General features: G+C 40.2%; 1 protein-coding gene across 1 annotated transcript in view; it reads left to right on the plus strand.

Moving 5' to 3' along the window:
* The window catches only part of LOC104274000 (neurexin-3-like), a 261,458-nt gene extending 244,784 nt beyond the window's left edge, over positions 1–16,674 (plus strand). The window contains exons 8-9 of the mRNA XM_009869507.1: positions 10,710–11,148; positions 16,070–16,674. Of these exons, the coding sequence (XP_009867809.1) occupies positions 10,710–11,148; positions 16,070–16,674 (1,044 nt within the window). The remainder of the gene's footprint in view (positions 1–10,709; positions 11,149–16,069) is intronic.
* The last annotated feature ends 271 nt before the right edge of the window (positions 16,675–16,945 follow it).

Here is a 16,945-nt window from a genome sequence, read left to right on the forward strand (position 1 = left end):
GCTGAGGCAGTGGGAGTAGCACTTGGCTGGCATATGGAGACTGAACTACCTTCTTGTACCTGCCAAGGACATTCTTGTGAAGCAGGCTCAAGGCATATTGGCTAGGGAAGATAGGCAGTGGGAAAAAACTACATACCTGTAAGTGAGCAATATCTATTCAGTATTTTCACAGAAGACTTTAAATATTGGCTTTCTCATTAAAACACATTTTATCACTGAAATGAAAAGCTGACTGAAATGAAGAGTTTCTGTCCCAAAGGAGTTTCCTCCAGCTCACATTTGTTTTCATTGCTGCTGGTAAGGCTTTTTTTTCTTTTAAAAATGGAAATCCTTCAAAACTTCAGAACTGAATTCATATGAAATATTCTGATATACCCTGAATCAAATTATTTCTTATTAATTATTGAACTGATTCCAAATTCTTTGTAGCCAGTTTAATAAGACCTATCCTATCCAGTACAACTCCACATGGTAGCTGTCCTGTAGTGCCCTTGTATCCCATTCTCCCATAGGTGCCACAGTAGTTGGTCAAGCTGCTTTGTGGCAAAACCAGTCATGTGTCTCTTTGGATATTAGGTGGGACACTGATGTTGCATCACATGAAAATATTTCCCTAGAGAGTGCAAACCAGAGCTAGAAGTAGAGATCACTATTGAAAGTCAATGCAATGCTTGGAAAAATGTTGCATCATGATAGAATTATAGAATGGTTTGGATTGGAAGGGATCTTAAAGATCATCTTGATACACCTTCCACTATATCAGGTTGCACAAAGCCCCATCCGACCTGGCCTTGAGCACTTACAAGGAGGGGGCATTCACAACATCTTTGGACAATCTGTGTTCTGGTGTCTCTGGTGGGGTCTCAGCAGAGTAGAGGGACAGAATCACCTCCCCTGACCTGCTGGCTACATTTTTTTTTGATACAGCCCAGGATCTGGTTGGCTTTCCGTGTTGTGAGTGCACGTTGCTGTTTCATGTCCAGCTTTTCATCCACCAGCACCCCCAAATCCTTCTCCACAGGACTGCTCTCAATCTCTTCATCCCCCAGCCTGTCTTGATACTGGGGTTTACCCCTACCCAGGTCCAAGACCTTGCCCTTGGCCTTATTGAACCTTGTGAGGTTTCCTTGGGCCTACCTCTCAAGCCTGCCAAAAAATAGTTTTATGTTACGGTAAGTTAGGTTTGATGAAAGTAGTGTGATGTTTGGGGTTGCAATGGCTTGAAGTAAAGCATTTCATTGCTAATTCTTTGTTCAGGTAATGGAATTTTGTGTTAGAAAGCCCTCCCAATGGAAACATTCACCCAGCTGTACTAAACAGATCCATTTCCTTTTGTACTTGCACAAACTTAGGCGGATTCGAAATGGTTAAGTGGAGTGTTATTTGCTAAGTCATTGTCTGATACACTTTTCAGTGTCTTTGGTAATAAGGTTCAAGCCTCAAATGATCAATGGAACCATCCTAAAATAATTCCTCTTTGCCTTTCAGATGAAATCCTTAAGACACTTGACAGTAATCATTTCCTCTCACATACTTATCACTGAACCAAACTAGACAGATTTAGCTTGTGCTAGCTAGACAGATCTGAGATTTCAGGATGTGTTTGGGAGGAGCAGTTCATTCTGTAGCTGGTGAATGTCTATATAAGCTCAATACGGAACTGAATGTAATTGAAGTCAACTACTGTATGCTGGTAAATAAGCTTCTATGATGATGATTTGAGTGGTTTTTTTCTTTTTTTTAACTCTAAAAAAATGTCAAACTTTCATTAGCTAGGAAGTTCATTTGTAAATTTAAGCTCATCAAATTTGTGAGATATCAGAATTGTGTTAATGTAAGTTTTATTCTTCTTTTCTATGCATTGAACATTAGGAGGGTCTTTAGTTATAGAGCAATTTCTCCTCTCTCATGTTTCACCACCTGTCTGCTCCCCCTACTCCCAGAATCATATCAAATGAAACGGGAATGGACCATGGGAGCTTATCTAATTGTTACCACTTCCACTGTCCCAAGACAAAATCAGTGACATCTGTGAGTCTTGACAGCAATTTGTTCAACCTGTAATTAAAGGTCTCCAGTGATGGTTGCTCCTCTGGCAATCTCTTCCAGCACTTCACTATTCTTAAATTAAAAAAGCTTTTCCTAACATCTAATACCTTCTTGCTGTAATTTTGGCCCATTGTTTCTTGTCTTTTTCAGCATAGATACAAAGAACACATTGCTCCGTTCTGCTTTGTGGCAGCCTTTTTATGTTTGAATGCTGTTATAATGTCTCCTTGCAGATTTCTTTATGTTAAAAGGAAGCAATACTTTCAATCTTTGTGTCTTGTTTTCTAGACTTCTGGTTGTTCTCATTGTTTTTCTCAGGACTTTTTTCAATAGTTCCACTCCTTTCTTGAAGTGCAATTCTCCAAACAGGGCATGATTTCCAGCAGAGTACACTGTCTCCTCTTACGTCTCCTCTTATGTCTCCATGCATTCCAGGATGCTACATTCAGTCCACCTAGTAAATGGTTTTCTTTGTGTAGCTATTAAGTGTTTCTTCTTTCTGTCTTTTTTTTTTTCTTTGCAAGATACAGGCTTAGTGGAGAGCATAGAATTTCCTCATTACTGTATATGCATGGATGTTTGTAAAACACTGACATATCTCCTCTGTGCCCTTCTTATAGCCAGAGACACATCCATGGCACAAGTTTCTTTTCAGGACTAGCATGAGGTATGCCTATGGCCTGTGGCACAAGTAAGAAGCATCAGAGCTGTCTGTCTTGGCTTCCCTGTCCTGTGGATTTATTCTCTGTTACTAGGCCAAATGAAGGTTGAACAGAACACGAAGCAAGAGGGAAGTTGACATTTGTGCACCTGAATCCACAGTGAAATGCCTTAAATGCTTTGCCATGGCTCAAAGTGTCAAATATCAGTCAGTTGCTTTTCCACCTGAATATTAATATTTATCAGCTAGTTTTTAGGAATAGACTGAGAAATCTAAGTCTAATTTCTCAGAGCTTTTTTTTAGCTTTAATAGTACGGATGAAATCTCTCCTTGTCTTCACTTACAGCTTTTGGCTACTTCTGCAGAACAGATTCCATGACCTCAAGTTGGCCACCATGATGTGAGGGATATACTTTTGAAAATATTGACTTTAGTTGGCTTTCTCACCATTGCTTAGAAAATCTGTAGAAAATTAATATTTTAAGAAATGCAGAAACTATACCTTCTTTCCTGTGATCTCTCATTTTGCTTACTGCAAAATTTGAAGTTTCTGTAGCGAGGAAAGAACTTTACTCTTCCACTGCAAAAGAGCATTCATCCTCAAATCATAGTCCATGCTAAAACCAATTCTATTTAATCTAACTACTGCCTATGCTGTACCTTTCTGGTAGCTGAGGAAACAACTTTAGTCTTTGAAGCCAATATAGAATCCTTCAGCAGCATTTCTCTTGTGACTATAAAGGCTTCTCTGTCCTCTATACAAGGTCATGCCTTTTTTCACAAATAAATACATACGAATATTCGCATCATGTTTGTTTCAAGATGCAGTTGTGGGGGCTGCTATTCTGTTTGAACCAAAGATTTTCTTCAACAGTGAACCACATGAATTAGTATGTCAGCATGGAGGATGTGAAAATCCACATGTGATAAAATAAATTCTGTTCTTACTGCTACCTAGTGAAGGGAAGGAATCCAAGAAATAGGTCATTTCACAACCCTACTTTTCTGTAGTTTGAATGCTGTAATGCAATACCAAGAATAAGACAGGCTGTAGAGCATTTGACATTTTAGTTATTTCACAATATGCATAGGTAACTCAAGAAGCAGCAGCCTCAGTGTATACAAAAGCATTTTTGCACCTCTAGACATGTATTAGAACTTCAATAAACATCTGTAAAGCAATCTCTCTCATTCATATATTTGGTTTGTTATAAGGCAAAAAAACTTAGATTTTATTCCAAAAAAGCATACATAGAAATGTTTGGTGTTTATCTTGGTATATTCCAAAGTGAAAGATAAGGCAGCAAGATGGACCTTGATCTGCCTTAATCTGTTCAAGCTTGCTCTGGGATACCCTGTGAATGATTTGGGTTGGTATTAACTCTGTAGTAACTGTGAACACACTCTGATGTCCTGAATTCTCATGAGAAGCAGGGGCTTATTTTTTGGCTTAAAGGATAGTTGTGACCACAAAGAAGTACTCTGGGTTCTTTCTCCTCAGTATCTGTTAAGGACACTTCCCCGCTAGACCAGCTGAAGAAATTCCAGCCTTCCTGTTTCAACCCTGTTTTGCTGGCACCTTGAACCCCCTTTTTTCATTTATTTATATTCTACTTCAGCGTGTGCTTCTCTGTATCTTCTAAGTCTTTTGGAACTGAATCTCTTTTATCTTCTGGGATCTTCCACAAAACGAAAATAATTCAGAACCTATAACTAATTTATAAGGTGGAAAAAAACGTAGGAGAGCTTTAAACAGTTCTGCCTTATTGTTTAAGTGTTCTACTTGCCCTGTTCCTATTTTTAGTTGGGTAAACAAATGCACTTTGTTAAACATAATTCAGATAAAATGTAGGATTGCATTACTTCAGTCAAAGTAGCACAAATCATAGTTGAATCTTATTTGTTCAGTTTCAGTTACTTATCATCAATGTTCAATGCATTGTTTTTCATGACAGGTGAATTAAGTCCTTCAGTGTGGCGAATGGTGATTGTGTTTATACCTGATTACAGTTGTTATCCTAGTGATCCATCAAATATGGTTAGATCAGGTCCATGTACAGTTCTTTAAATAAGCATAGCAGCTTTAGTTACCCATCACTGAAGCCTTGGATCGCTGCATACATAGTCTGTCCTAAACACAAAGCAAAGCACTGTTAGCTGGTGTGTTTGTTTCTACTTGCTGGTCAGGGCAGGCTAGAAACACATAGTTCTGTTAAACTAACTGATAAACTGTAATTTGTTAAGCTGCAGGAACTTGTCTGGTTCAGTGCAGGTGCCTTTAAGGAAGTCATTGAAAGGCTTTAGGCTGAATGTCTCTCAGCCCTTCGGAGAACTGATATGGGAAGTTGAAGTGGGGCAGTCTGTTACAGAAGAAAGCAATTGGTGATACACAGGCTGTGGTAAGTGAAAAACTTCATGAAATATCAGAGGTGCTCTTCCTAGATAGCTAAACTTATGCAGTGTTCAGGTTATTGCCCTTTTTCATGATGATTCGTGATGGTCATCTCTTCATCCACCAGGTTATCAGTGGCTGTTCCCCTTTGGAGCATGCCTGTGTCCAGCTTGCACTGAAAACCATGTTTCCTGTTTGATAGTACCAACCTGGAGAGGAATTTTTGTATTGGCTCCTGGCCAAGCCTAACACATCATTTTTCCTCACTTCTGTTGCTGCCTCTCTATCTGCATCTTCCCTTGATTGCAGAGAGACACTTTTCATCATTGTGAAAAGCCATCTAATTACAGCTATCATTAACCCATGAGTGAAGCTACTTATAAGTTTGGCTGGAGAAATTCCTTGAATGCTTCAGAATTGCAAAGTTGCCATTTTTAAGAAACCTCAAAACTAGATTGCCAATTTGTTTTAGCTCAGCTTAAAACAAACTCTTCTTTCTCAGCAGATTCAAGGAAAACTAATTTACTATATATCTTTTTGTCCCTCAAAATGTCTTAGATGTCATGGAATTCTACAGCTGATTATCAGAGACTGTGTGTGTCTGGACTATCCCAACCATGTCATCTATCTGTACTGGTCCAATTCATTAAACAAAGGCATTGAACAGTCAACATCTTACTTCATTAAATTGTATTTAGAAGCAGTCCTCATGGAAAAGGAGGAAAAAAACCCACCATACAAACCCTTTTCATTGTTCTGGTTTCATTTTTGGAATAAAAAGCAATTTTAAGATTGGAAGGATGAAGCTTACTTTTCAAATACTCTGTACAGCTTTTGCTAGTCATTTTCTTCCCTTTTCTCTTTTCTACCTTCTTTCACAGATAAAACTGGGAAATAACTGTAAAGTAGATGTGTGTGTCTGTTCCAGGAAGCATGTCCTTGACTCCCTTAGGCCTCTTGACCTTCTCTGATACACTTATCAGACATGAGATGAACTCACTCTTGTTTCTATTTAAACAGGCAAGATCGGCTTTATTTAGAAAGCCATCTGATAAAAATGGGCAAATTCATAAGCGCTGCAAGTTGTTTTGGAAGCCATGTCCCAGAGTGGCACGAGGAGAAAATGTCCTAGTGAGGGACAGTTCTCTGAGTGAGTCGTGGCCTCATTTGCTGCTAAAGGGTTGGTATATGCTGGGGAGCCCTCAAGTTAGCTCAGAGATGGCTGGTAAAACGAGACTAGAAGGTAGGAAGTGTTATGCAAATGACAGGTTCTACTGCTCCCAGACAGCTGCCTTGATGAAACATGAAAACACTTCTGCTCTTGCTTGCAGCAGGTGACTCTAAGAAATTAGTTCTTCAAACTCGTATATTTACAACTATAGAATCAAGTTTTCTGTCCTAGACTTTTTACTTACCTTCCTTTTTTAATGGTAGATTGCAAGGTAGGATCACAAACATATAAAGCCTCACTGAAAGCACCGGTGGCAAGTCTGTCTAGAATTGACACAAGCATCTTCTCCTTTATCAGACAGTTTTAACATTTGGGAAGGATGTTTCATCTATCCTGGAAAACTGCACTGAAGAATCTGTTGATTTCATTAAAACACAAGATTCACAGGTTATGAGGCCAGAAAGAGCCATTATGATAATCTAGGCTAATTTGCTATATAATTAATTCCTGTCTCACTATGTCTTTTAGAGAAAACAAGACACTATTTTAATTTAAAGTTTGCCAGTAGCAGAGAACACACCATAACCTGTAGTAAATTATTTCAATAGCAAATTACCCTCATGTAAAAATAAGTCATAACATTTTAAAATATGAATTTCTCTAACTTCAATTTCTAGTCCCCGGATCCTATTATTCCCTTGTCACATGGATTGAAGAGTCCTCTCTTGCCAAATTCCATTTTCTGCACAGGTACTCGTAGATTGTAATCGAATCACCCTTTAACATCTGCCTATTAAACAGACTGAATTTTAATGTTCTTCACTATGGGACATGCATTCCAGCCATTTAATTATATTCCCTTTTCTCATTCTTGAACCTTAGGTTTAACAATTAAACTGCAGATATCAGAAGTTGCCTTAGAGTTTCATTGCCCAAGCCAGAAATGCTGTTGTCCCTCTATTGCTGCTCGGGATTCACCTTGGTTTTACACCCAAGGATTATTTATATCGTTTTGTTTATAGTGCTGAGAGTTCTGGTGTATGTGCATTATACATCAAGATCTTGAAGCTCAAATGTGGCTGTCAATAATACTTTAAGTCAGCTATGTGAACACTTGTACTTTTTCTTTAAGCACAAATGCTATTTAAATTTCTCAAGATAATGTAGAACAATGAACACTTGAATTAACAGAGATTGAGGTGGATCTATTTCTCTGAAAAGATTGAATTCGGAACTCTTATATCTATTCAACATCCTTTCTCCCCTCTTCCCTAAATCTTCCTTTGTGCTTGCTTTCTTGATCCTTTCTTTCAAACTTGTTCTCGGCTATCCTCCGTTGTTAATGACTTCTATCTCAATGATTCTCCAGCTGTGGTACTGGTATGACTAATGAAATACAAGGCAGTCTGCAGCAAGCCCCACATAAACCCAGAGGCAGGCCCGCTGCATTTCCCCAGAAGAGGTGGAAATTGTTCCAGAGCTATCAAATACATGAAAGAGGGAGATGTAACCTGTATGTAGCTCAGCTGAGAGCTGGAAGCTACTTACACGTGTGTGACTGTACTCCTTCTACCAACAACCCACAGAGGTTGCTGAAAGCACATCACCGAGTTGTAGCTAGATACAACCCAGCACCAGTCATCAATCATAAAGAGTATATTCTGCTACCCTTCTGCTCCTCTTATATGTGGAAAGGCTGAGTCAAGATACACTTTAGAGGGGTGTTGGTTTGAGCAACAGCTAGTAGTATCCTATTCTCATATGTTAGCGTCACTCAACTCACAGTTCATTCAAGCCTGGCACTTGCCTACCATACTGGTGTGAAACGAAAATGCAGCATTGTGCCGAAGTCGCACCAGTCAGGGAGTCCCGTATGTACATATGCAGAAGAACTCTGCCGATGGGAACCCATTTCCAGTTTTCTCTCTTTCTCATGCTGTCCCTGCAGTAGGACAGAGAGTACAGTGTGCATAACCTACTATACACATAGATTCTTTAAGATACAAAAAAAGCCTTAATTGGCCTGAGGAGCAGTCAATTCGTTTACTCAAATTTTTGCCTTTAGTACTGGTAGGTGCAAATGCTGTTTAGGGAGAGCATGTGAGCATGGCTACTATCAGTGGTGCAGTCCCCTTACACTGGCACAGCATCCACTACTATTGGATATATATAGGATTATTAAAAGGTCCATCCCTTCCTTTTCCGTTTAATATCAATTTATGTCAATTTATCTTTCTGGTTCTTTTTGAAAATACTGATGCTCTCTGCTTCCATGACCTCCTGTGGCAGCAAATTCCAGAGGTTCAATACCCACTATGTAAAGAAGTATTTCTAGCCTTTAAAATCCATTTTAAACTGATACCCTACAAGTCTCAGTGTGTGCCTCTAGTTATATTATTGCTGGATTTGGCAAAAAGGGATTCTACACTAACCTTCTCCATCTTCTGTAAATTTCAACCATGTTTTTCCTCAGTCCTTTCTCTGTATAAGAGCACTGGCTTTTCCAGACTGTCCTCATTATGCATCCTGCTCTATCCTGTTAATTGTTCTATGTATTTCTCTCTATACCTTCAGCTCGTCTGTTTCCTTGAGATGCAGAGACAGGACTGTATCCAGTGCTCAGAGCTAGTGTCTGGCTGAGGTATGCCTTGTCTCGCTGTCTGGCAAGAGGGGGAGGCTGTAATGCACAGCCCTGCTGAGTCACTGGAAGAAGGCGTATGATCTGTCTAGTGAGAGCATTTGACATGGTTAATCCATAGAATGAAAATACTACAGTCCCACAAATTGAAAATATATTATATTCCTGTTGCAGATATTAATAGACTTGATGTGTTTGAAGTCTGTGCGAGGGCAGAGCGCTTTATTGGGAACTGGCGTAAAACAAGCTATTGTGGGTCAATACTGTCCTCTGCTGGGAGGAACTACAGCTTGGTGCCATGACTTCAAATGGGAATGGCGGCTCCTTTCACTCTGATGTGAGGTGGTTGCCTTTGCAACGGAAAAATCTGATGCTGTGCTGGCTGCACTGATGACATTCTGCTTTAATGCTTAGTGAAAGCTGGAAATTATTTGTTTGTTACAAAGGTGTTGAATTCTGATTTTATTTATATTTCATCCTGAGGTCACCTAATTTAGAAGCTTATCCCTTGCTCTCTCTTGTTTGCCTTTTAATATTTACTGCACACTCATTTCTCTGACTTGCCTGTTCTATTTGTAGAATTAACAATGCATATCTCCTTTCCTTTCTCTTTTCATAGCAAATTGCTGACAACTCATCCTGCTAGCGTTTTGAAAGCAGAAATCATGTGTGTGTGCATATATGCTGAACGTAATAGAAACAAAGTATTTAAAAATAATAGCTCCTTAGAAGAAATCAGTCTTCAGTAGTGTCACGGAACATTAATTCAGTCAAAATTGTGCTAGATGCAGAAATGCTTTTGCTTGATGTATGTTCCAACTCTGGATTTAGGAAACTCAGAAAGTGATTGAGAAGATGTATAGTTTACGCATATTACATTTTTTTGCCTTCTCCAGTTCCTGCCTCTACAAGAATGGCACCGGGCAGAGAGGAGTCTTCTTTGCAAAGAATTTATTCTCTACCCGTGAGAAAGAGGAGGGCAGATTTGGACTCCTCAGCAGATCAGGAGTGCTTAGGAGTGCTTGTCTGTTTGGCAGTTGGGTAATTTCCATCCACATGGCAACAAGGAGTCCAGAGTTCTGGTCCTTAATCCAGAGGGAGTAAGAGTCAAGGCACTGAATATGTATAGGCTTCTCTGTGTTAGCACAGAGAGCATAGGTTTCATGAAGCGAGCGTAAGCTATGTGGATATCTCCATGGTGAGTTTGTACCTGTATCAGTCTAAAACTTCAGTCAGAGAAATTTCAAGTCTGTTTATTTTTTTCTCGTAGCTCTTGAGGAGCCACAGGGCAATCATCAACGGTTAACAGCAACTTGCTTTAAATTTTTTTGCGTCTCTCTCCTCATAGTTAAGTGGGCTTATAGGAATAATAGAGAAATTACAGTGGTGGTACAGTGTTCCCTGCTGTGGCTAGCAGAGATGGACATGTTATATACTCTGTATGGGATTTATGCAGATATGACAGCATGATACCAGACGCACACTGTATTTTATGTACAAAAGCTTTTACACTAGAGCGGGCCTGTGGTAGAGTTGATTGTTCTCACTGTCCTTCAGTTAAATGTTCTCTTCTATCTGCTTCTCTGATCTATAGTCGTCACACAGTACCCATCGCTGTCACTTCTATACACACTCCCGGTTGTGCTCTCTCCCTTCTCATCATGTCAGACTCCTGCATGGGCTCCTTTCTGCTCTCCCCTTCCTTTTGAGAGAAGTTTATCTCCCATGGCTGAAAGTAATTGGGGTATTTGTACTGTATGTAGGATTGATGTATGATATTTTTCCTTGTGTCTGGCAGGTTGTTTATAAGAATAATGACATCCGTCTGGAGCTGTCTCGCTTGGCACGAATTGGTGATACTAAGATGAAGATCTACGGGGAAGTGAAATTCGTCTGTGAGAATGTGGCTACACTGGATCCCATCAGCTTTGAGACACCTGAGGCCTATATTAGCCTGCCTAAATGGAATACCAAAAGGATGGGCTCCATCTCATTTGATTTCCGAACCACTGAACCCAATGGACTGATCCTTTTCACCCATGGCAAGCCTCAGGAGAGGAAAGATGCCAGGAGCCAGAAGAATACAAAGGTAGATTTCTTTGCAGTTGAGCTTCTAGATGGGAACCTCTACTTGCTGCTGGATATGGGCTCTGGGACCATAAAAGTCAAAGCCACCCAGAAGAAAGCCAATGATGGAGAGTGGTATCATGTGGATATTCAACGAGATGGAAGATCAGGTAGAGTGATGACTTTTTCTTGAGTAGATTCACCTTTCAAATCCAGACCTAGGGCTGTGTATTCTTTCTCAGAACCTTCAAAACCTGCTAGATATCAGTCAGCTTCTTAGAAGAATTCAGTGATACTCCAGTGACGTCTATTCAGCAAAGCAAAGATGTGAATGGCTAGGTTTTCATTAAACGTCTAGTGTGTCCTTCAGATAACACATCACAGAGGCAGTCTATGAGTATTTTATTCACAATCTTCAGATATTCTGGACCTATCTTTGCAGCTACATGCATAATCATAGTGATGATTTTTTTGGTAGGAAATCATAAGGGTTAAGATCCTTTAGAACCATGATTATTTAGTTCTTGGTTTGAGAAATTCACGGTGAAAACCAAACAAAAATGTTGCTGTGACCTAATATTGCCATCTTCTCCTGGATCTTGTGTCTGAAGAGCAAAGATCTGGGATCTTGTCATGAGGAAAATAAAAATAATAGGTGCAACCAGTGACAAAATTATGGCAACAAATCAACGTTTTCATCCTATTTTGTTTGTTTCAGTATCTTGTAGTTTTCAGTCAGGTTTCTTTACTCTCTATTGGATGGCAAATTATAGTCTTGAGTATCTCAATCAGCATTCAGTGGATGTTTCTTTTTTTTTACTTGCAGCTTCTTATTTTTAAAAATATGATTTAGTTTATTTCTAATAATATACTTTATGCAATTACTAAGAGATATTTTCTTTGTTTCTAATACTAGATATCAAACTAACATACTTGTGATGTACTCTGAAATTGTGTAAGGAAACAAAATGATCAAATACTGTAACTGCATCTTGAGAATATGTGAACAATTGTACTTGAATTCTTTGTGAACCGTTGGGATCTCAAAGCCTGGCTGTATATCCCTTCAAAGGCAATTTCGCTTACATTTGCAAGTGGATTTGGGATTTGTCCAGATGATAGCTTTACGTCCCTAATTTTATGTTTCCAGTTGCTGAATGTCATCAGTAGACCAAACACAGTGCTACAATTTGCTTCCCTTGAGTTTTCAAAAGAGCTGACTGTTAGATACCATGCAAAGCCTAGCTGTTTGAACAGGTCTTTGCCTGAAGCTAGTTTTTTCTCTGATGATGTGAGGAGTTTCTTTGTATTTGGCTTGGTGCTCTACTAGGGCTTAATATATATTGCTATCTCCTGAAGACATCGATAGGAACATTTTATAAAGGAAGCCATAAATAAGTAAATGGAGCTTTGATTTCTTTAGAATTGCTAAAATTTAATTAACTTCCAAGGGTAAACTCAATTAGTTGCATTCAGTGCTGCCTTCGGTTTTGCTTGTTCACTTGGGACTGTGTGGTCCCTGGAGAGGCAGCTGCAGAAGAAGAAGCAGAAATTACACTATGCTGTCTGCTAAGGAAGTTTGTAAAAACCTAGGAAGAGGGACACATGTTCATTTGGACTAGGGAGGTGTGACAGATGGCATTGCTAATTGGTGGATGAGACTGTAGGACTGACTTGTTTGTGGCTCAGGGGGGAGGTTTGTGGTCTTCTGGACACTGATTAGAGATAACAGATTTTGAATTAAAAGCACTTTGCTCAGCCAGAATGAACAGATTTGTACATTCTTGTCTTCTTTTTCTTTTTTAAAAAAATGTTTTCTCCCAGTGACAAGTACTGAGTTAATGGTCCTAGTGACTGATGCCTCATCTCCCCAGAAAACTGGGATACTGACATTGATTTATTCACACCATACCTTTAGCAAGCATCAACCACTCTTATCCAGTGGTACTTTTGGTTCTTGTGAGAAAGAAGTTCTCTTGTTTTGTTACCTGGATTTTCTCCCATGTGTGGGCCAGGGAACAATTACACCTTGTAGATTATTATTTTTATTTTATTTTTTTGTGTTTTGTTTTATTTTATTTTAATTTTTATGTGGGTGCCCGTCATCTAGAAACTGAACTGAAATAATGAACTTAATGTAAGCTACAAAACAGCCTTTTGGGTTTAATGAGCTACGATCCTAGGTGTTCTGATTCTCATTACTAACGCAGCCAAATCTTTATTATGTGCCATCTCTCCCCTCCTTCTTCTTTCCATTTCTCTAACAGTCCAAAATGTCAGACTCTGCTGAGCTTAGTGAAATAACGTAAAAATCCAAACATTCACTATTGCAGTGTACTAAGGCAGGAGTGCAAATGCTGGGGAAGCATGACAGTTGTGCTCAAATAACCCCTGGCACCTCTAGTACCTTTAGGCTTTGTGTATCCTCTGGTCTGTGTTGTCTGCCAGAGCAACAAGAGCTGCTTTTTCACTCTAGTCTGTAACAGAAGCTGGTGGTATGGACGTGGACACCTAGTGTCCTGTAACCTTTTTGTGCTTGGGGAAAGCTCCTAAAAAGTGTCTGCAAAAGCTGTCAAAATTTCTAGCTGGGGAACACTGAGCCTGTTACATAAGAAAGCGTTTTCAGCTGGTCACTGGCTACAAAACACGTTGTTGTCTCACCCATTCAGACACTAGAAATCTTGCTGGAAGATTTGGTCTCTGGTTGCATGAGTGCACTGGTTTGTGTACCAGCTCTGCCCTCAGTGACTGTGGTCTTTTGGTCTGTTTGTTCTTTAGCCCTGCAGGAGAAGGACTGGGAAGGAGATGCTTAGATGCTTCTGATTTCTCAAGACAGGATTTGGTCTACCTAAATAGAGTTGCAAACATTGCATTTGAAAGGGAAAAAAAAAAAAGGATGTCAGATCATGTGACTGCTCTTTCTTAGGGTCAAGTCAGAATTTCTCCATCTCAGCAGCTTGGTCTTAAAAGTGCTGTGCATCTGAGCTAGTACCATCTCATTACAGGAATAACTGCAGGGAAAAAACACTGGCAGAGAACTTAGGCTGCTGTCTAGCCTATTTCTCTTCATCTCACTTGCTTTCTTCAGGCTTTACACTTCTTGGTATCCTGTATTTCTTTGCTTTTGGGAGATCTCTTAACCTTCATAGCTTTTGCAGATGGTGTTTGTTTTCTCCATAGTAGCAGCTGTCAGTATTTTGGTTTGCTCTAGTCCTTTGAGTAATATGTACTTCACATGCTGCTTTTGAGGAGTAACAGCAGAGATGTTGGAAGGGTGGCTGTGATCCTGTGGCTCCGTGACACGCTGCATTTACGACTGTAGATGTGTTGCCACATTTCTATTTTCCTTCTTCATGAAAGGGAAAACGTCTGCAGTGCTGCAGCTTGTTTTTACAAAATGATTCATCAAATAAATGTGTTTCTCTTTGAGCCTTTAATTTGTAACACCTCCGTTGCTTCTGGCACTCTGCTGCCTCTGACATTATTCCTAAATTATTACTGAACATCACACACTTGAAATACCTTGTGTCTGTGTCATACTTGCTGTTCTCTAAGATGACACCTATTACAACTGAAGAAAAAGCATGTGTACGTATCTGCACTTTCTCACAGAAACACAAAATAGAGCTAACTCTATTAACTAAACTCTCTCACCTTATCATAGGGGGGTGAATGATAAAACTGGAATGATATGGAATTAATCTTAAATCTTGGATAGCTGTCTCTGAGGACACACTATCTTAATGACAAGACAGTTGGACGCGATGATTTATAGCTGGGGAGAGAGAATTGCTGATGCTTAGCTGAGTGTCTGGTGGGCAGATGTCCCTATCGTAAAAGCTCTTCTGAAAAGTAGGTGGCTCTGGGATGTAAGAGACTTGCATTATATTCCCTGTTTCCTTCTGGGTGCACTGCCTGGCCTTAAACAAGTCACTTCGCTTCTCAGGACCTATTTCATGTGTTCTGATGTGTTCATGTGTTTCATGTGTTCTGTGCTTCCGATTATGTATTTAATTTTTTGAAGTATATAGGAATGACCTAAGTGCAGTATCCCCACATTTTGCTTGGAGCATATGGAAGCCACTACAATTTTGATAATAACTCTTCTTCAAGAGTTATTATATTCTTCTCAACCTCAATTTTCCTGTTTGTAAAATGAAAGTTGGAATACTTAACTTTCTTTGTAAAACCGTAGAGTAATTTAATTTGGAACAAACTTCTGGAGATTTCTAACCTAGACTCTACTGAAATCTAGGCTTTCTTCAGGGTTGTGTCCAGCTGTGTTTTGAGCTGGAGTTTCCCTTGCTGTGGTCAGTGTTTCTTGTCACTGCAAGTGCACACTGCTCACTCGTGTTCAAATTGTTGTCTGCCACATCCCCAGGTCCTTTTCTGCAGAGTTTCTTCTTAGCCAGCTGGTCTCTAGCCTGTACTTATGTGTGAGGTTATTCTGCACCAGGTGTGGGACTTTGTTTATTGTTGCTGATTTTCAGCAAACATTTCTATCACTCCTTTGCCTCACCTTGTAAAGGTTTCTCAGAATGGTAGCCCTGTGCTTCCTTCAGTGTGTCAACAATTCTCCCCACTTTGGATATCCTCTACAGCCTTGATGAGGGCCTATTTAGTTCCATCATCAAGGGCCAACTTTGGAGGTAGTGATGTAGTGTTTTCTGGAAAAGCTATGTAGTGTGAATTAATATGCTTTTACTTATTTTTTTCTCTCCACTCCTGATACCATCCTACGCTTTTATGTTCTTAGCAAGTCATTGCTTTGCTGAATGGATACCATTGAATAACGCTCAGTTTTTACATGTTATTATTTAGCTATTGCATTGTTATTCTTGTGGACATAAAATGCAAGCTGGGGTACAGACACGTGATGATCAGTCACTGTATGGAAGTGCTTATGGCCTGTGGTTCAAGAGGAGAGGGAGCTGTGCGAGAGCCACTGTCTCTGTTCAGAGTGTGTTTGGGCAGGAAGGGATATTCGCTCTCCTGTGCTGAACCTTAAACCTCACTCAGTTTTTGGAAAAAAATAAACTAACCTGAGACCGTAAGTGAAAGTGTTCGTGTCTCCTTATCCTCCTCATTTAGGTACTATATCAGTGAACAGCAGACGCACCCCATTCACCGCTAGTGGGGAGAGCGAGATCCTGGATCTGGAAGGCGACATGTACCTCGGTGGGCTGCCCGAGAACCGGGCAGGACTCATCCTTCCCACAGAGCTCTGGACAGCGATGCTGAACTACGGCTACGTCGGCTGTATCCGAGACTTGTTCATCGATGGAAGAAGCAAGAACATCCGGCAGCTGGCAGAGGCACAGAATGCCGCAGGAGTCAAGTCCTCCTGCTCCCGCCTCAGCACGAAGCAGTGCGACAGCTACCCGTGTAAGAATAACGCCGTCTGCAAGGATGGCTGGAACCGCTTCATCTGTGACTGCACTGGCACTGGCTATTGGGGTAGAACATGTGAGCGAGGTAAGCTGGGTTTTCTGACTTCACAGATGGAGGTGTGCATGAGGACTAGAACAAAATCCAGTGTTTCCATGAGACTTTTCCCTGCCATTGATCTTCCCAGTGCCTTAGTATCCTGGTGTGGTCTCCACACTAGGAAAGCTTTCTTTCTCATTGTTTCCTTCATGTCTTTTCCATCTTCATTTCATGAGCTTATCTTCTTCATCTGCCACTTCAGTCCCTAAGCCTTCTGAAGACCTTGTCTTCAGGTTCCAGAGTTTCTTCAGCTGAGTATGATTTGTCTGGTAAGGCAGAAAATGCTGCTGCATGTGAACTCTCAGGCAAATTACTGGAAACAGTACGAGTGTGAACTTAGGTCACAGAGATTTTTCTCGCATAGAAAAGGTGATGTATCCCAGTTCTGTGTAGTCTTCCTCTTTTTTTACATGGCAGGATTTCCTTTATGGCTGTGAATCGGTAAAGTCAGCTAATGAGAGAGTGTTAAGAGCAACACGT

Source organism: Apaloderma vittatum, unplaced genomic scaffold (assembly GCF_000703405.1).
Source record: "Apaloderma vittatum isolate BGI_N311 unplaced genomic scaffold, ASM70340v1 scaffold1195, whole genome shotgun sequence".
Lineage (NCBI taxonomy): Eukaryota > Metazoa > Chordata > Aves > Trogoniformes > Trogonidae > Apaloderma > Apaloderma vittatum.